This window comes from Sarcophilus harrisii, chromosome 4 (genome assembly GCF_902635505.1).
Source record: "Sarcophilus harrisii chromosome 4, mSarHar1.11, whole genome shotgun sequence".
NCBI lineage: Eukaryota > Metazoa > Chordata > Mammalia > Dasyuromorphia > Dasyuridae > Sarcophilus > Sarcophilus harrisii.
The window spans coordinates 385,417,235-385,438,126 of NC_045429.1; the positions used below are offsets into that span (position 1 = coordinate 385,417,235).

A 20,892-nucleotide genomic window follows, 5' to 3' on the forward strand; every position below is an offset into this window, starting at 1 on the left:
TTCCAATTGTTTAGATCTAATTTCATTTGTATGAGAAGTGTTTTGTAATTTGTGTTCATATAGTTCTTGAGTTTATCTTGGCAGGTAGATGATCTCCAAGGGTTTATTTTGTCTACAGTAATTTTATATGGAATTTCTCTTTCTGTCTCTTGCTGATAGGCTTTGTCAGTAATGTATATAGAAATGCTGATAATTTGTGTGGATTTATTTTATTTCCTGCAACTTTGCTAAAACTGGGAATTGTTTCCAGGAGATTTTTGTATGATTTTCTAAGATGGTCTAAGTATATCATTATATCATCTATATAGAGTGATAGTTTTATTTCCTCATTGCCTATTCTAATTTCTTTAATTTTCTTTTCCTCTTCTTATTGTTAAAGCCAACATATCTAATAAAATGTTGAATAATAGTGGAGATAATGGATATCCTTGTTTCACCCCTGATTTTATTGGGAATGTGTCCAATTGCTTTTCATTATAAATAATGCTTGCTGTAGGTTTTAGATAGATACTGCTTATTATTTTAAGGAACGATCCCTTTATCCCTATGCTCTCTAGTGTTTTTAATAGGAATGGGTGCCATACTTTGTCAACAGCCTTTTCTGCATCTTTTGAGGTTCATATGATTTTTGTTAGTTGTGTAACTGATATGGTTAATTATGGTAATAGTTTTCCTGATATTGAACCACCCCACCCCTGCATTCCTGCTTCACTATGACCACTTGTCATAGTGTATTATCCTGCTGATAAGTTGTTGTAATCTCTTTGCTAATATTTTATTTTAAATTTTTGCATCAATATTCATTAGGGAGATTAGTCTGTAATTTTCTTTCTCTGTTCCCTCCTGGTTTTAGGTATCGGAGCCATATTTGTTTTATAGAAGGAATTTGGCAGTACTCCTTCCTTACTTATTTTTCCAAATAGTTGACATAATATTGGAATTAATTGTTCTTTAAATGTTTGGGAATTCACTTGTGAAATCCAGTTGGCCCTGGAGATTTTTTTCTTAGGGAGTTAATTGATGACTTGTTCAATATATTTTTCTAAAATGGGACTATTTAAGTGTTTTCTTTCCTCTTTTGGTAACTTGGGCAGTTTATATTTTTGTATTACTCATCAATTTTGATTAGATTGTTAGACTTGCTGCCATAGAGTTGGGGAAAATATCTCCTAATTATTTAATTTCTTATTCATTGGTAGTAAATTTATCCTTTAAATTTTTGATGCTTAGTGATTTGATTTTTTTTCTTTCCCTTTTCTGATCAAATTAATCAAAGGTTTATCTGTTTTTATTAGTCTTTTTTTTTTCCATAAAACCAACTCCTAGTTTTGCTTCTTAGTCCAATAGTTTTCTTATTTTCTACTTTAATAATCTCTCCATTGAGGTTCAAAATTTCTAATTTGCTATTTAATTAGGATTTTTAATTTGTTCTTTTTCTGAGTTTTTTAGTTGCAAGTCTAATTCATTGATCTCCCCTTTCTCTATTTTATTTATGTAGCTATTTAGAAATATAAAACTTCCCCTCAGAACTATGTTTGGCTGCATCTCATAGGTTTTGATATGTTGTCTCGTTATTGTCATTTTCTTGGATGAAATTATGGATTGTTTCAGTGTTTTATTGTTTGATTCACTCATTCTTTTTTTTTTTTAATATAGCTTTTTATTTACAAGATATATGCATGGGTAATTTTTGAGCATTGACAATTGCAGAACCTTTTGTTCCATTTTTTCCCTCCTTCCCCCCACCCTCTCCCAGATGACAGGTTGACCAATACATGTTAAATGTTAAATACAACATATGTATACATGTCCATACAGTTATTTTGCTGTACAAAAAGAATCAGACTTTGAAATAGGATTCATTCTTTAGAATTAGATTATTTAATTTCCAGTTGGTTTTTAGTCTATCTTTTCCTGGTCCTTTATTGACTATAATTTTTATTGCATTGTAGTCTGAAAAGGAAGTATTTACTATTTCTGCCTTTTTGCATTTGTTTGTGATGTTTTTATGCTCTAATACATAGTCAATATTTATGTAGATGCCATGTACTGCTATTCAGTTTTCTAAGGTCTCCTAAGGTCTATCACATCTAGTTTTTTTAGGGTCCTATTAACCTTCCCAGTTTATTTCTTGTTTATTTTGTGGTTAGATTTGTCTGATTTTTAGAGGGGGAAGGTTGAACCCCACTAGAAAAGTTTTTCTGTATCTCTTACTGTAACTGGCTTAAAATCTTCTCTAGGAACTTGCCTGCTCTACTAACTGTAATTGTTTTGTCTTGGAAGCTTGCAGTATTTTTTTCCTGGAGATTATAGTTTTGAAGTTTTGCAACAATGTTCCTTGGGATTTTCCTTGTGGCATCTCTTTCTAGAGGATATTGATGGATTCTTTCAATGAGTATTTCTCCCTCTGTTTCTAGAACATCTTGGCAAAATCCTTAATATGACGTCTTGTAGAATGCTATCCAATCTCTTTTTTTGGTCATGGCCTTCAGGTAGGCCAATAATTTTTAAATTGTCTTTTCTGGATTTATTTTCCAAGTTGGCTGTTTTGCCAATGAGATATTTCCCGTTTTCTTCCATTTTTTCATTCTTTTTAGTTTGCTTGATTGATTCGTCCTGTTTCACAAAGCCATTAGCTTCCGTTTGCCCCGTTCTAGTTTTTAATGTGTGATTTTCTTCAGTTATCTTTTGTATCTCTTTTTCCATTTGGTTTATTCTATTTTTTAAGGAGTTTTTTCTTCAGACAATTTTTTCCTTCCTTTTCCAAACTGTTTAATCTCATGAATACCTCTTATTTCTTTTCTCATTTTTTCTACTACCTCTCTAATTTGCCTTTTAAAGTCTTTTATGAGCATTTCTAAGAAGCCTCTTTGGGCTTGACCCAAAGTTGATAAACTGTGACCAGTTTATCTCACTCTTTGAAATTTATTCTTTGCCCATTCTGTCCTCATCGGAGTTGGTGTTTTGGTCTGTCCTGTCTGCATAGTAGTTTTCTGTGGTCAAGGTTCTTTTCGTTCCTCGCTCATTTTCTTTGCTTTTCTTTCAGTATTTCCCTGCCCTGCGCCCCCCCCCCCCTTTTTTTTTTCCCTTTTACTTTTAAGTCTAACTCTGCTCCTGTAGTAAAGGGGACGCTGGCCCAAGCTTCCTGTGCAGCTCTGAGCCTTGCCTTTGAGCACAACGCCATCTTGTGTTTGCAGGGGCAGCTTTACCTGCTCTTTTTAGGAAATGGTCTGTTTTTTCAGTTTGCCTTCTGAGCTTGAAAGCTCCGCTCCTCCCTCCCCCCCAGCTTGTTTGAGCCAGGACTGAGGGTCTTATTTGCTGATTTGCTGTGATTAAGACCCTCTCATAGGCTTTCCAAGAGTCCACCTGACCTGGGGTTGAAAATCCTTTTTACCTCAGTAAGGCTGACCTTTCTTGAAGTTTTTTCAGTCTATCTTGAGCTGGAGAGAGGTTCTGTTTAGAGACCTGGTTTCATATGATTTTCTAGGGAAACTGGGAGAACTCAAGCAGCTTCCTAACTTTACTCTGCCATCTTGTCACCCACTCTGCCTTTTTGGCTCCCAGGGAATTTACTTTCAGGAAATGATTAGTAAAAATCATTTGCTCTCTGATTCTAATAAGTCTTGGCTGTTTTTCTCTTTTGATAACAGTTTTTAGAAAATCTGATGATTCTAAAATAATTTTTCTTTGACCTGTTTTCCAGGTAATTTTAAAATTTAATTTGAATTACAAAATATTTGTTTTTTCTCCACATTTGATTTTTTTATAATATTTCTTTTTATATCATGCAGCCATTATTTCATTTTGATTTGTTATAATACAGAATCTATTACTTGTATTAAGTGCCTGATATGTGTCAGATACTGTGCTTAGTGCTGGGAATACAAAAAGTAGCAAAGATAGTTCCTATCCTCAAAGAGCTTTTGTCTCTTGGGGAAGATTACATATAGAGAATTTTTCGTTTGTGTGTGTGTGTGTGTGTGTGTGTGTGTGTGTGTATATATATATATATATATATATATATATATACACATACATTCCTACACACAGAATAAATGGGAAAAATAATGAAGAAAAGATTAAAATTAAGAGGGAACAAGGAATAGGGAACCTTTATTCTGTCAAGGGTCATTTAGAATTTATAATATCATTCCCAGGCCATACAAAATTGTCAGCTTATAGAACTCAAGCAGTGGGAGGTTATTGTACTTAGCTATCAGCTCATTAGTGCCTGTGCTTCCTTTAGCAAATGATTTCGTGGGCCTTATATTACTTATGGGCTGAATTTTCTCTACTGCTGCTTTACATAGTATTTTAATTGGAGCTTAAAGGAAACCAAAGAGGATAATAGTTGGAGTAGAGGAGGAGAATATTCCAGGCTTGGGACAGCCAAAAAAAATGACCACAGCCAAAAGATGGAATAGTCAAGAGACCCATATCACTTGATGAGAATACTTGTTGATTTCTTCCACGGCTTTCCTCAGGAGCTTTTATTCTATTTGTAAAAATCCATTCCTGAATTTTTCTAGGTATTTATGTATTCATTGTGAAAAATTTTTTTTTCCTTTGAATCTGCTTGCAGTTGTTAAGGTTGGATTTTCGGGCATTTCTCCTTCCATAGTACCTCTTTAGATTTTGAAGTCTTCTGGTTTTACTCATCTTTTCTGCATTATATTCTTAATTGGGATTTAGTGCCAGGACCAGACTCTGCACTTTTCTGAACTTTTTGGGATTATTGATTCTATTTGTTCTTGACCTAGGTTACCTAGATTTCTACTGAAAATTCTTTAACACTCAGTGCCTTCACATTAAAAATAGAATAGATTTTGTTCTCTTCTCCATTTCCCTTCAAAATCCCCCTGTATCTCCATATCCTTTCCCTCCCAAATAAAAATCTAGGTGTTTTAGAGAATTGCATCCTGAAGATATAAGGTGTTTCAGGTCAGATCACTAGGGTCTTTGGCGCTTTGGAGCTTGATGTTTACTTGCCTGAGTGTTATTGCTCCCCAACTTGTCTCTGCCATCTCATTGGCTTCATAGGTTCATTCTTTGGGTTTCTGTCCATGTGTGGGACTTTCTTAGTGGAGCTCTCTATTTTTGCACATATATACATAATATACACAATTTTCTTTTCCCTAATTTTCTTTTCCCTATATTCTCAATCATATATGAATGTAAATATATGAATAATTCTGTATTTATTGTGTTTCCAGGTGTCTAGGTTGACAAGTATTTGTGTTGCAGAAGAGAGATAGTTAAAAATTGTACTTTGTTAAGGTGTTATTTTTGGATTCTGTGATAAATTTGAGATATCTAGTTGAATTAGTCGTTCTTCTGAAAGGAAAGTCTTTGCTTTGATTGCTAAATGAAAATTGACTCTTTTTTGTAAGATGTGAAAAATTGAAAATTTTCTCTTTACTTTTATCAATGGAAAAAATACCACTTTTTGTTAAACAAGCTTATTTTGGCTACTGGTATTTCCAATTAAATTTGTTATTATTTATTGTTCAAGCTTAATTGTAAAAAATATTTTAAATTTTGGTTGATGCCCATATTGTAATGGAGCTTACCTGATATAAATATAAAATATCAGAAAACTTGGAAGAGATATTTTTAATAATTCCCACTTTCCAAATACAATACTTTTCCCATTAGAAATATTTCTGCTTATTACCACTGGCTAATATAGTTTAGCTATATTCTTCTGTCAGAAATATAAGATCTTATATACTCTCCGTTATTAAAGCCTTAGGGATATTCTGCTTCTTTGTAGATAAGTGTAAGGAAATAATGACTACTGAAAGTATATAATTGCATATTTTTTTAAATAATATTTTACTTTTCCTAAATACACATAAAAACAATTAACAATTTTTTTTTAATGTTTTGAATTCCAAATTCTATCCTTTCCTTCCCCTTCCCTGAAACAGTAAGCAATTTGCTATGGGTTATACATGTGCAATCAGGTGAAAGATTTCTATATTAGTCATTTTTTTTTGTTTTGTTTTGTTTTCTAATTTTTTTTCTGTCTTCAAGTTCATTTCATTATAGCTTTTTATTTACAAAACATATGGATCAGTAATTTTTCAACATTGACCCTTGCAAAACCTTTTGTTCCAAATTTCCTCTCCTCCCTACCCCTTCTCCTAGACGGCATGTAGTCCGATTATATGTTAAATGTTAAAATATATGTTAAATCCAATATATGTATACACATTTATATAGTTATTTTGCTGTACCAGAAAAATTGGATCTAGAAAGAAAGAAAAAAAACCTGAGAAGGAAAATAAAAAATGCAAACAAATAATAACAGAGTGGAAATGCTATGTTGTGTTCCACACTCATTTCTCATAGTCCTCTCTGAGTGTACATGACTCTTTTCATTACTGAACAATTGGAACTGGTTTCAATCATCTCATTATTGAAGACATATCTTATGTTCTTCTAATTTATTTATACTACCATTATTTATGCCTGGATCATGAACCCATTTTGACCTTATCTTGGTATATGGTGTTTAAGTGTGTGTCAATGCCTGGTTTCTGCCATACTAGTTTCTAATTTTCCCAGAAGTTTTTGTCAAGTAGTACATTCTTATTCCAAAAGTTGGGGTCTTTGGGTTTGTCAAATACTAGATTGCTATAGTTATTGACTATTTTGTCATGTGAACCTAATCTAGTCCACTAATCAACTAGTCTTTTTTTTAGCCAGTACCAAATGGTTTTGATGATCGCTGCTTTATCATGTAGTTTTAGATCTGTTATAGCTAGACCACCTTCATTTGATTTTTTTTTTCATTAGTTCCCTTGAAATTCTTGACCTTTTGTTCTTCCTGATGAATTTTGTTGTTGTTTTTTCTAGGTCAGTAGTATAATTTCTTGGAAGTTTGATTGGTATAGCACTAAATAAATAGATTAGTTTAGGGGGAGTATTGTCATCTTTATTATATTCGTTCAACCTATCCAAGAGCATTTCATATTTTTCCAGTTGTTTAGATCTGACTTTGTGTGGAAAGCGTTTTGTAGTTTTGTTTATATAGTTCCTGACTTTCCCTTGGCAGATTCCCAAATATTTTATACTATCGACAGTTAATTTAAATAGAATTTCTCTTTGTATCTCTTGCTGTTGGATTTTGTTAGTGTGTATAAAAATGCTGAGGATTTATGTGGATTTATTTTGTATCCTGCAACTTTGCTAAAGTTGTAAATTATTTCTAAGAGCTTTTTAGTTGATTCTCTGGAGTTCTCTAAGTATACCATCATATTATCTGCAAAGAGTGAATAATTTGGTTTCCTAATTACCTATTCTAATTCCTTTAATCTTTTTCTTAACTCTTATTGCTGAAGCTAGCATTTCTAATACAATATTGAATAGTAATAATGATAGTGGGCAACCTTGTTTCACTCCTGATCTTATTGGTTCCAGTTTATCTCCATTATATTTGATGTTTACTGAAGTTTTTAAATGGATGCTACTGACTATTTTAAGGAAAAGTCCATTTATTCCTATACTCTCTAGTGGTTTTTAATAGCAATGGGTGTTATATTTTATCAAATGCTTTTTTCTGAATCTATTGAGATGATCATATGGTTTTTGTTAATTTGGTTACTGATAGAGTCAATTATGCTAATAGTTTTCCTAATATTAAACCAGCCCTGCATTCTGATATAAATCCTACTTGGTCATGGTGTTTTATCCAGGGGATGATTTTCTGTAATCTCTTTGGTAATATTTTATTTGAGATTTTTACATCATATATTAGTCATTTTTTAAAAGAAATTTTGGACACAAAAGAAAGTGAAAATATGGTATACTTCAAACTGTTTTCAGATGCCATTGCTTCTTTCTCTGAAGATGAATTGTATTTTTCATCATGAATCCTTTGGGATTGTTTTCGATTGCATTCGATATGGCTAAAGTGATTCACAATTGTGTATTTTCATATTTTTAAAGTCTACACTTTATCTTTTTTTTTTCTAGGTGGCTGTTGTTAAATTAAAAAATGCTGATAAAGTTTTTGCCATGAAAATATTGAATAAATGGGAAATGTTAAAAAGAGCAGAGGTAAGATTCCAAATACTTGAGACTTTATGTACTATTTTAGACATTTTTTTAGATGGCAAATTTTTAAATAAAGAAGGGGGATTATAAAATAGGAAAAACCAACATTTACTTATGATAAAATTTTAATTAAAAATATATTACCACTTCAGTTATGTACTGGGTATGATAACATTATTTCTTATAAGTCTTTCTGAGTTGTTTTAGATCATTGTGTTGCTGAGAATAACAAAGTTAATTCACAGTTGATCATCCTACAATATTACTGTTACTTTGTAAACATTTCATTTCACTTTGCATATCTAGTAGAGGACTCTCCAGGTTTTTTGAGAGCATCCTACTCACCATTTCTTATAGAACATTAATATTCCATTATAATCGCTTATCACAATTTATTTAGCAATTCCCCACTTGATAGGTATGACCTTACTTTCCAGTTCTTTTCCCTGAGAAAAGAGCTGCTGTTAATATTATTGTACACATGAGTCCTTTTCCTTTTTTTTGTCCTTTTTTGGGATGCATGCCTAGTAGTGTGATATTGCTAGATTAAATAGTATGCATGATTCAAAATCTAATGCTTTAAAGTATTCTTGTTAGAATTGTGTCCAAGCTGCAGTTTTTGGGTGGCTTTGTTTATAGATGTTTTCAAATCATTCTCTTCTATGTTTGTATTAAGTTTGATAACTCTTTTTTTTGTGGTTTGCTCATTCTTCCAGTGTACCTCTTGGCTTTGGGTTTTATGTTAGTTTTGGGTTCTGCACACTTCTGGTGTGATATTTGGATTGAGCTTTTGTTCTTCTGCTTTTTACTTTCACATCTTAGTTTGAGGACTAGCAAGTTGCTTAAATACTCTGAAATTGGTGGGGTCCAGGAAGAGAACTTTTCATGTCCTTCAGTACTGAGCTCTACAAGTTTCTGCTCAGGTTTGTGTCTTTTTAACTTGTGTGTGTTTCAGTTTCAGTTGACTGCTATGGACCTCATCAGTACTAGCCTTCTAAGTTCTTGCACATTCAGAATGGCTGAACTGTTGTATACAATTTTGGTCTGAAACTTCTTGCCTTGGTTATTTCACTGTAGACTTAGACACTTGGTTAAAGGCTAAAAACATCCTTTCCTTTTTTGCTCCATTGCTCAATCATTTACCTACATTTTTTGGGGGCAACAATAGCCTTTTATTTTCAATATACATGCAAAGCTAGTTTTTAGCATTCACCCTTGTAAAACCTTGTTTTCTAAATGTTCGATCTCCCTCCCTTCCCTAGACAGCAAACCAGTATATGTTAAAATATGTGCAGTTCTTCTAAACGTATTTCCACATTTATCATGCTGTGCAAGAAAAATCAGATTAAAAAGGGAAAAAATGATAAAGAAAAAAAATCAAACAACAACAAAAAAGGTTGTGATCCCTATTCAGTCCCCATCACCCTGTTTTTGGATGCAGATAGCTGTATCACAAGTCTGTTGGAATTGACCTGAATCATTTCATTATTGAAAAGGGCCATATCCATCACAGTTGATCATCACATAATCTTGTTACCACTGTATACAATGTTCTCTTGGTTCTGCTCACTTCACTTAGCATCAGTTCATGTAAGTCTCTCCAGGCCTTTCTAAAATCGTTTTGATGATCATTTCTTATAGAACAGTAATATTCCATAACATTCATTTATCATAAATTATTTAGCCATTCTCCAACTGATGGGCATCTACTCAGTTACCAGTTTCTTGCTACTACAAAAAGGGCTGCCACAAACATTTTTGACATCTTGGTCCTTTTTCCTTTTTTATGATCTCTTTGGATTACAGACACAGGAGAGCTACTGCTGGATCAAAGGGTATGCACAGTTTGATAATTGCAGATTGCTCACCAGAATGATTGGATCATTTCACAGTTCCACCAAGCATGCATTAGTGTCCCATTTTCCCCACATCCTCTCCAGCATTAATAATTATCTTTCCTGTCATCTTAGCTAGTCTGAGAGGTGTGTCGATTATCACATTTTTAAAGCTGTTCCTGCCCATGCTCCCTCACAAATGCTCCTTTTCCTGATATGCTGGACAAGGTATGAAAGAGTTGCAAAATACCACTTAATTCTTGGATTGAACACTAGTTCAGGGTTCTCTTTTTATTCCATTGTTTGCTGCGTTGGGACTTTATCTTGGTTCTTTTTCTGTTGTTGGTCCTTCATTTTACCCAAAGTGCTGTGCTTTTGACCAGCTTTTGTTCAAAGTATCAGCCAACTTTTCTGCCTTCCTAAGCCAACTTTGACTGGGGAAAAACAACAAACAAAAACAGCCTGCTTTGACTTTTTTTTTTTAAATAATAGCTTTTTATTTTTCACAATGCATACAAAGATAGTTTTCAATATTCACTCTTGCAAAACCTTGTATTTCAAAATTTCCCTGCTTCTCTCTTTACTTCCCTCCTTCCCCTAGACAGCAACCAATCCAAAATAGGTTTAACATGTGCAATTCTTCAAAACATATTTCCACGTTTATCATGCTGCATATCAGACCAAATATTTGGTCAAAAAGGGAAAAAAAAAGAAAAAACAAACAAAAATAACAAAAAAAGATGAAAATACTATGTTGTGTTTCATATTCAGTCCCCATAGTCCTCTCTGGATGTAAATGCTCTTTGGATTACAAGTTTATTAGAATTGACCTGAATAATTTCATTATTGAAACTGCTTTGACTTTTTAAAAGTAAATTTCCTGCTTAGAATTCATTCTGGTGTGTTTTCTGAATTGTTACAAAACAGGTATACTGAGCTGTCTATGCAAAAATATTACTTCTTACTCTGCCAACTTGACTTGGCCTCCTTCAATTGGTTTTTAAAAATCTTTATTCTTTTTGACTTGTGTACAATTTAAATTTTTTTTTTATGGTTTTGCTTGTAGATTTTTTTTTTTCATGTTTCTCTTTTCCTATATTGGTGACTTTAACTTTCTAATCATTATGGCCAGGGAACTTCTTTATGGTGGGCTTCTCTTCCTCTTTCCCCTTTCTTCCTTTCTAAAGATTTCCTAGGTTGCCAACACAGATTCTTTACTGTGGCTTTTGTTGATGGCCCTGAACACTTTTAGGGGATAGGAGATGGTCATGAGCAGAGGAATATCTGTCTTGAGGTACTGACTTTTTTATTTTCTTCTACTATTTTCTCAACTCAGACTGGAGGCCTATAAGTTTTCAATGTTTCTAGATTAGTGTGATCTGGGGTGAGAGATCTGAGGTACCTTTCTAGATTTAGTTCTATAAGTTCCTGACCCAGGTTTGGGTCTCTTAGCTTGTCTTTGGTTGGGTTTTAGTAGACTTTTGCTGGATTCACTCTTAGAGCAGTGGGAGGTACTGCAGTTTCCTGGAATAATTGAATTGCTGGCCTAATTTTGGTTTGGGACTCCTAACCTAATTAATCCATTGTAGGCTTAAACATTAGACCAAAGGTTAGGCTGAGTGCATGCTGCTCTGTTCTTAGGCTCAGTCACAATAGTCATATTTCCCAAATTTTTTTTCTTGCTAAATACATAGCTAGGATGGCCTACACTTGAGACCCTTCCTGGATATATAATCTAGAATTGAGGATAGACAACAGAGCCACCAGCTGGCATCAGTTCTTGCACCCAGTACTAGTTTAGGAATCTTAGGATTTTTTCAACCTGCCTTCATGCTTTATTTCATTCTTCTTTTTATCCTTGGGGCGAGGAATCCTCTAACCATACCACACTCTTGGCCAGCCCTAGTTCTTGTATTAGTTAAATTCTTTGTCTCTTCAAGCTGCCCTGAAATGGAAAAATAATTCACTGACTTCTTGGCTTTCATGATCAGAATTAGTGTGGAGTTTTATTGGGATTGTCATGGAGTAGATGTGTTGAGTAAGCTAGGCAAAAATGTTCCATCTCATTATATACCATCTTGACTCTGCCCCAAACATGTTATATTATGAAGTGAACTTTTAACAGAGGTGTGCAGGAATCAATTGTAGTTGAAGAGCCGATAGTTAAATTGTGAGCATTTACAACTTAGAAATCAAATCAAATCAAGGCTTGATTTATTATTTTGTTTATTTACTCTGTACTAAAAAAGAAGGGAAAAAAGTTAATAATGCAGGTTAAACTTAAAAGGATGTTGTGTGTACATTTTTTTTGGTGGTGGGGGGGGAAAGAACCTGGTTTCATTGTATCTTACTACTCTATAAGATTATTTATAGTTAATATTAATCTATAAGATTAATATTATTTCACTATTTTCAGACTTAATGTTCCCTACCTTGATTGACAAAATTTCATTCAGAAATTTTACAATATTAAAGCTGAGAGAAGTCTTAGAAATCAAAAACCTTAGTTTTCCCCAAGTGACATTGTACTGTAGACCATTCAGCTATCTAAATTTTTCCTGGTGCTTTCTTTTCTCTGAGGCCTCCATGTGTCAGAGGTAAGACTTGAGATCCAAGGAGAATGGAGTAGAAGGAAGGAGATGAAAGAATTTATTTAATATAGAAGTTTTTTTTTTTTTTTTAGAAGCAAAAAACTTTTGTAGTAAACATTGTGCAGACTGGTTAAAAAAAATTTGTAATCCATTTTTGTCATTCCATGGGTCCATATATGATTGGCAAACATAGATCTTAGCCCTATCCCTCTCTTTTTAAAGATGAGGAAATAGAACCCCAGAGAATCAGTCAACAAGCATTTATTAACTATTATTTGTCAGGCAATGTGTGGGTACTAGTATAAAGAATGAAATAATTCATACTTAGAATGTTTTTGTACTCTAATCAGAGAAATAGTAGACTAAATTTAAAAGTAAGAACCCCATAAATATAAAATAGATCTATCTATCGTATAAAATAATTAAATAAAGGATAATCTGGGAGGAAAGGCACAAGTGCTTGGGAAGATTAGAACAGACTTCATTTAGATTATGGTATGTGATCTTTACCTTTTTTTCTTTTTTTTTACTTTTCTAATTATATCCCATATAATATTCCTGAGAGATATTAGCATCCATGCACAGAAATGCATAATAGTTTTCAAACCTTGCAAAGACTTGTGTTTCAATTTTTTTTCCTCCCTTTCCTCTCACCCCTCTCCTAGATGGTGAGTAATCCAATATATGTTAAACATGTGCAAAAGACTCCAACAGTAAGAGAGAGTTGGAAGCCAAAATATTCTGATAAAACAAAACAAGAAACAAACAAATAAAAAGGAGGGAAAAAAAAAGAAAAGAAAGACATTCCCAGAAAGGAAAAAGTGGGATAGGGATGGAAGAAGTTTAGAGCAGCATTCTGGACAACAGTGGGGTGAACCCTTAAAACCGCAGTACTTCAATTAAGAAAGCAGCATGGAAGCCTTAAAGACATTAAGCATTGAGATTGAGGAAGGAAGGGAGAGAGAAGAGTGAAAGGAGACAGAGAGAGGGAAAGAGAGAATATTATAGTTCAAAGAATAATAAGGTTGTGGTTAAAACTAGTCTTACATTTTTTGAACCTAAATATCAAGTTAGTTGATGGACCTTGCTTATTCTAACTTCGCAACTTCATGGTTTATTACCCCAGAGCTTCAGAAAGATTTATATTGTTATTAAAAAGGAAGAAGAGAATTCATAGATGTTCTCTGAGCACATGATAAACAGGTTTAAAAAAAAACCCTATATGAGTTCTTTTAGAATAAAAGAGATATCACTTCACTCAAATTAATGACAAAAACAGACTATTATATTTTTCAAAAATAATATAGACATAGTCCACAAAAGAGGTAAAATCTAAGAAGAGAATTAAAAGACCCTTCTTGGACAACTGGTACATAAATTTAAAAAAAATGTTGACAAAAAAGAGTTCAGTAAATGCCTGAATCATGAGGATTTGTTTGTAGAAAATAGATTTGTGATGATAATTCAGAACCATGTTATTGCCTCTAGAAGTTACAAATGAATTATCAGAGGAGGAAAAAAATGGTGACTACTGTGTAAGAAGACATCATATATTGTGTGTGTGTGTGTGTGTGTGTGTGTGTGTGTGGGTACATCCTCCAAATAATTAGATAACCATGTACTCGTGACAAGTTTTATATATCTAAATCTCACTGACTTTTAATATATCAAATATTCAAAAATCTCCACACTATATAGAATGAAAAACTAAAAATATAGAGTCCTGGTGGAAGAAATTAAAACAAAATATGAAAAGGAGGAGCCTATTGATTTGTTGGCTGCATGAGTTGTTGCAACAGTTCTTTGCATGAGTTTTGAGATGGTCTTGCATTTCACTTATATTCAGCAACCCATAATAGTTCACAAAATGTAAAATTCAAAAGAATAACAAATGACAAATTGTTTTGGGTCTATTATCTGAATGCCAATGAAAATGATTGATTCAATTGCATTTGAGACTCTGAAAGGATAACTAAATGAACATGTCCCATGAGCAGTTGCAAAGATAAAATTTATGATCTAGTGATTAATGATGAATATTACTGATGAATTAGTAACAAATATTAGATGAGTAATGTATAACTATATGACCTTGAGCAAAGCACTTAACTTCTCTGACCCTTAGTTTCCTAATCTGGAAAGTGAGAGGGATTGAATTACTGTCATAATCCTCTATAATTGTTTCTACTTAATAATCCTTTGATTCTGAGTATTAGGGAATCATTCCTGACTGTTTAAACAAGGTCATTTCTCTAGCGTGATTCTTTAATTTACTTTTTACCCATAAAATATGTAGTTTGAAAATTGACTTAATTTCAAAGCTTTTTAAATCATATTGAACATTAGGATTCATTAGATATTTACCTATGCTTTTGCAGGATAAAGAAGATATAAAAAAGTATTCCTTTTTGATATCCCTTGATTCTACTCTTCGAACTGATTGAAAGAACATCTGGCTGTCATAAAGTAGTAGCTTTAAGTTTGTATTGTAAAATCAAGTTGTTCTCTTCATCTTTAAAAACCAATAATTCTCTGCAAATAGTAATACCCACATGGGAACTGGAACTCATTTTTTGGTTATTGGATTTTTAGGGGAAGTAATTTTATTTTATTTTATTTTTATTTATTTAATAGCCTTTTATTTACAGGATATATACATGGGTAACTTTACAGCATTAACAATTGCCAAACCTCTTGTTCCAATTTTTCACCTCTTACCCCCCCCCACCCCCTCCCCTAGATGGCAGGATGACCAGTAGATATTAAATATATTAAAATATAAATTAGATACACAATAAGTATACCTGACCAAAACGTTATTTTGCTGTAGAAAAAGAATCAAACTCTGAAATATTGGACAATTAGCTTGTGAAGGAAATCAAAAATGCAGGTGTGCATAAATATAGGGATTGGGAATTCAGTGTAATGGTTTTTAGTCACCTCCCAGAGTTCTTTTTCTGGGCGTAGCTAGTTCAGTTCATTACTGCTCCATCAGAAATGATTTGGTTGATCTCATTGCTGAGGATGGCCTGATCCATCAGAACTGGTCATCATATAGTATTATTGTTGAAGTATATAATAATCTCCTGGTCCTGCTCATTTCACTCAGCATCAGTTCGTGTAAGTCTCTCCAGGCCTTTCTGAAATCATCCTGTTGGTCATTTCTTACAGAACAGTAATATTCCATAATTTTCATATACCACAATTTATTCAACCATTCTCCAACTGATGGACATCCATTCAGTTTCCAGTTTTTAGCCACTACAAAAAGGGCTGCCACAAACATTCGTGCACATACAGGTCCCTTTCCTTCTTTATAATCTCTTTGGGATATAATCCCAGTAGTAGCACTGCTGGATCAAAGGGTATGCACAGTTTGATAACTTTTTGAGCATAGTTAGGGGAAGTAATTTTAAAAGAGAAAATGTTTGATTTTTCTTCAGAGATAGCTATTGCTTAACTATATTGCTTAATTTCTCTCTCCTATAAGTAAAGGATTTAATAGATTCAGAAACTACTAAAGTACTTGTTGGAATTACAAAGATTAATAAAATATTTTATTCTGTATGGTAACATAAGTCTCATTTATGTGCCAGGCAGTGTACTAAACATGAGACACAAATTAAAAAGATAGGAGTTTATATTCTAATTAAGGAGTGTTTGGCTGTAGGGCAGGTAGACCTTAGGAGGATGTGGCATGTTGGAAGACAAGTCCTAGGAATGTGAGAGTACAATAGCGGGTTTGTAAAGTAGATCAGCAAGTTAGATGGCAAGGCCTAGTAGACCTGCAAAGCATGTTATAAAGACTGGTAGTTCAGTATCTTTTTTGAAGGTTTGTAGTAAGTGAGTCCCATTCTCATTCAAGTATTGTTAATGGATACATTTCTGATGTGTGTGGCATCTCAATAATTTATAGGACTGTGGATAACAATAGAGTCATAATATAGTTGGGGGAGAGGGACACAAAGTGCTTTAAAAAACCTTAGTGGTGAGAAGTAAGGAAAGTGCTTCCTGGCATTTGCTCCATCTATTTCTTCAGGCCACTAAGATCTGGATAGGTAGGCTAGCGAATGGGAAGGGTAGATCCCTTATCCCTATAATACCTGTTTCTGCTGGAATGTTGGCCATAGTACTAAATGTTTTGGTGGTACCGTTATAACTGTCCCATCTAATTTTGTCAATTACTATTAAGACTAAAGTAGAATATGATATGATAGAGAAAAGAAAAGGTACATTTAAAGTTATTTAGAACAGTAAAAGCAAACTGGGAAAATATTTTTACAGTCAAAGGTTCTGATAAAGGCCTCATTTCCAAAATATATAGAGAATTAACTCTAATTTATAAAAAATCAAGCCATTCTCCAATTGAAAAATGGTCAAAGGATATGAACAGACAATTCTCAGATGAAGAAATTGAAACTATTTCTAGTCATATGAAAAGATGCTCCAAGTCATTATTAATCAGAGAAATGCAAATTAAGACAACTCTAAGATATCACTACACACCTGTCAGATTGGCTAAGATGACAGGAAAAAATAATGATGATTGTTGGAGGGGATGCGGGAAAACTGGGACATTGATTCATTGTTGGTGGAGTTGTGAACGAATCCAACCATTTTGGAGAGTAGTTTGGAACTATGCTCAAAAAGTTATCAAACTGTGCATACCCTTTGATCCAGCAGTGTTACTACTGGGCTTATATCCCAAAGAGATTATAAAGAAGGGAAAGGGACCTGTATGTGCACGAATGTTTGTGGCAGCCCTTTTGTAGTGGCTAGAAACTGAAACTGAATGGATGTCCATCAGTTGGAGAATGGCTGAATAAATTGTGGTATATGAAAATTATGGAATATTACTGTTCTGTAAGAAATGACCAACAGGATGATTTCAGAAAGGCCTGGAGAGACTTACACGAACTGATGCTGAGTGAAATGAGCAGGACCAGGAGATCATTATATACTTCAACAACAATACTAGATGATGACCAGTTCTGATGGATCAGGCCATCCTCAGCAATGAGATCAACCAAATCATTTCTAATGGAGCAGTAATGAACTGAACTAGCTATACCCAGAAAAAGAACTCTGGGAGATGACTAAAAACCATTACATTGAATTCCCAATCCCTATATTTATGCACACCTGCATTTTTGATTTCCTTCACAAGCTAATTGTACAATAATTCAGAGTCTGATTCTTTTTGTACAGCAAAATAATGTTTTGGTCATGTATACTTATTGTGTATCTAAGTTATATTTTAATATATTTAAAATCTACTGGTCATCCTGCCATTTAGGGGAGGGGGGGGGGGGTAAGAGGTGAAAAATTGGAACAAGAGGTTTGGCAATTGTTAATGCTGTAAAGTTACCCATGTATATATCCTGTAAATAAAAGGCTATTAAATTAAAAAAAAAAAAAAAAGGAAGGACTTAGAGGTAGGTGAGTAATGAGAAATAGCATAATATAGGGGACAAAGATTGTGCTTCATTTTGAGGAAGATTTTAGATTCACACCCTGCCTCTATGAACTTGGACATTTAACATTTCAGTGCTTCTATGACATTTATGACCTTCCATATTTCTGGAACAGTTGCACAGAAAGTGCTATAATGCATTGATTAGAGGGAGTTTACTTTCAGAAGTTGCCTAAAGCAGTTGCAAGTCAGCTTCCTCATTCTGTCACTAAGAATTATGAATGGGGCTATAGAGAAAGAAATGTGTCTTATTTGTTAGAACTGGGTAAAATAAGTGAACAGGGTAGAGTAAAGTGAAAGTAGTGAGAATGGAGAATAGATATCGGGATTTGAAAGAAGTTAAGGATAGTTAAAAAAACGACCAAATTAAAATTTTTTTGTCATGTGTAAATGATAGAGATAAGTGTTAAACAATTATCTGATTATAACTTTTGGGAAGTCACATTTTAACTAATATTTTAAATGTTAATATTGTGCAATATTTTAAGTATTTAATTTTGGATTTGCTATTGTAACAAAGACTACTGTTGTTTCAGTTCAAATGGAAAGTTTACTTATATATGATAAGTTCCTCTAGATGTAACTGTTGGTGGATAATATTGTACTGATTGTATTAAGCCCCATAATACTAAAGGGCTACTTTGCTGTGGTCCATGGTCACTCAAAAGTGATCAGCTACAGTTTATAAGGCAGAAAAAAAATCAAGTGGATAACTTTTTTGTCTAGACTTTGCATTCCTTCAATATCCATGTCTAGATAGACACTCTAGATCAGGGGTCCTCAAACTATGGCCCATGAATGAGATGTGGCAGCTGAGGACATTTATCCCCCTCCCCCAGGGCTATGAAGTTTCTTTATTTAAAGGCCTAAAAAACAAAGTTTTTGTTTTTACTATAGTCCGGCCCTCCAACAGTCTGAGGGACAGTGAACTGGCCCCCTATTTAAAAAGTTTGAGGACCCCTGCAATGAATTAAGTAGATGAAGGAAAATAGACTATATTTTACTTGTAAAGTAGTGAAATGTTTCCATTGATCTGAGTTGCTTGTAGAAATGGAAGCCTGTTTTTTCATACTAGTATTTTTTCAGTAATGGCTGAAATTCTTTGACCCTTATTTGTGGTTGACCTAAAAAACAACAGAGAAATACACACTAGATGCAAATAAGCTGCTCCATATTATCAGTGATGACTTGAATTACAGAAGTAACCTGTTAAATATAGTTTTAAAGATGTATATTAAAGAAGGGAGTTGATACTTTAATAAGAACCTAAGATAGAATTTTTAAAGTCCTAAAAAAAGGGTTCTGAAATATTAGATAGATTTTTTTTTTTTTTGTGAAACATTTATGGGAGGACATGGCATAAAAGGAAGGTAGGGATTGAATTTTGGGTGGAGATGATACAGCAATGATTATTCATACTGTATTCAGATATTATATTGTACAGAATAGGTTTACTTTTAGCAGTATGTTGTTTGTTTCATTGTTTAAGTTTTTATAAGCTGGAAAAAAATAGTATTCAGATTATGTTATCTCAAGGAATAAATATCACATTTGAGTGGACTTTTTTAAAAAAAAGTTTTAGTTTTTAAAGAACTAATGTGTCAATATTTTTCAGCATATGATAATTGCAAAAAAAAATTTTTTTTCTTTTTAGACAGCATGTTTTCGAGAAGAGAGGGATGTACTGGTGAATGGAGACAACAAGTGGATTACAACTTTGCACTATGCCTTCCAGGATGACAATTACTTAGTAAGTATTACATTTGTGTACCTGATATTAGCAGTATTCTTACTTCTTAATCTGTTGTTCATTTAGAAGGATTAGGCTTATGTATTGTTTTAAGTTAGTATGGTATAGTGATAAAATACTGGACTTGGAAAATGTTGGTTGAAATACCAAGTGTAACATTTGCTACTTGTATGATCTTGGTAATTCACTTACTTTCTATAATAATGCTTTTGGTCCAAGTATAATAATTGACTGAGATACCCAAATTAGGATTTTCCTCCCTATTCTTTTGTAAAATCAGCACTTTTGTCTCAAGTTATTTTGGCTAAATCTACTTGAAGGCAATCCATTGGGTCTCTTTTTTTTACCCTTTATTCCTTATATCCATTTTGTTACCTTGTTCCCTGATTTTGGAGCTTTACTTTTCTTATTAATTTCTTTTTCTTTTTATTTAGTTTTCTAGTTCTTCCCTGCTTTATTTTTTTTTTCAGTTAAGTAGACAAGTGAAATATTCTTTTCCTTTCCTTCTCTTGACCTTGTTTTGTATAGTTTTTTAAAATGTTCGTTTTCTGTACCTTTTTCCTAAAAGGATTTTTTCACTTCATTCTTTTATTTCTTTTTAAATATTTTTCTCTTAGTTTAGATAAACTCTTCTATCTGTTCCTTTAATTCTTGGCCCTTATATTATAGATTCCCTCTTTAGTTTCTTTATTCCTCAAGGAATTTGTGTGTCTAAGATACCTATTTTAAGTTCTTTTTTCTCAATCATTTTTAAGTATTGTCTTGAAGATATTGCCTTCATCTTTCTTTTTCTGTTATTCTTCACCATTAGAAATGCCAGTTTCTTCAAATAATAGGAAAGATAGAAATATTGTATCATGGCACTAGTCTTTCTTGATTCTTGATTGTGCAGTTTTTATTCTTTGTTAGCCCCAATATCTCTGTAACTCCAGCATCTCCCTTCATCCCATTTCCCATGAAAATTCCATTCTGAATCCATGATTTTCATATTTTTGATTTCCAGTTGCATTTAAGAACTCTTAATTCTCCTTCTGTTGCAGGAATAGTGATTTCTCTAAGTACCAAATACAACAGAGTATACATATTGTCAACATTGTATATAAGTGCCTTATAGAATATCTTTCCCATGGGAGCATTCTTTAGTGGGATCCACTCACACCACTAAAACGTGATTTCCTTTGT

General features: G+C 33.1%; 1 protein-coding gene across 12 annotated transcripts in view; it reads left to right on the top strand.

Moving 5' to 3' along the window:
• The window catches only part of CDC42BPA (CDC42 binding protein kinase alpha), a 347,959-nt gene that overhangs the window by 127,977 nt on the left and 199,090 nt on the right, over positions 1 to 20,892 (top strand). For 10 of the 12 annotated variants that reach the window (XM_031967004.1, XM_031967009.1, XM_031967005.1 and 7 more), the window contains exons 3-4: positions 7,981 to 8,064; positions 19,615 to 19,710. In XM_031967004.1, the coding sequence (XP_031822864.1) occupies positions 7,981 to 8,064; positions 19,615 to 19,710 (180 nt within the window). Of the gene's footprint in view, positions 1 to 7,980; positions 8,065 to 14,865; positions 14,967 to 19,614; positions 19,711 to 20,892 lie in introns of those variants that run through there. The other 2 variants (XM_031967012.1, XM_031967013.1) reach the window with 2 other exon arrangements.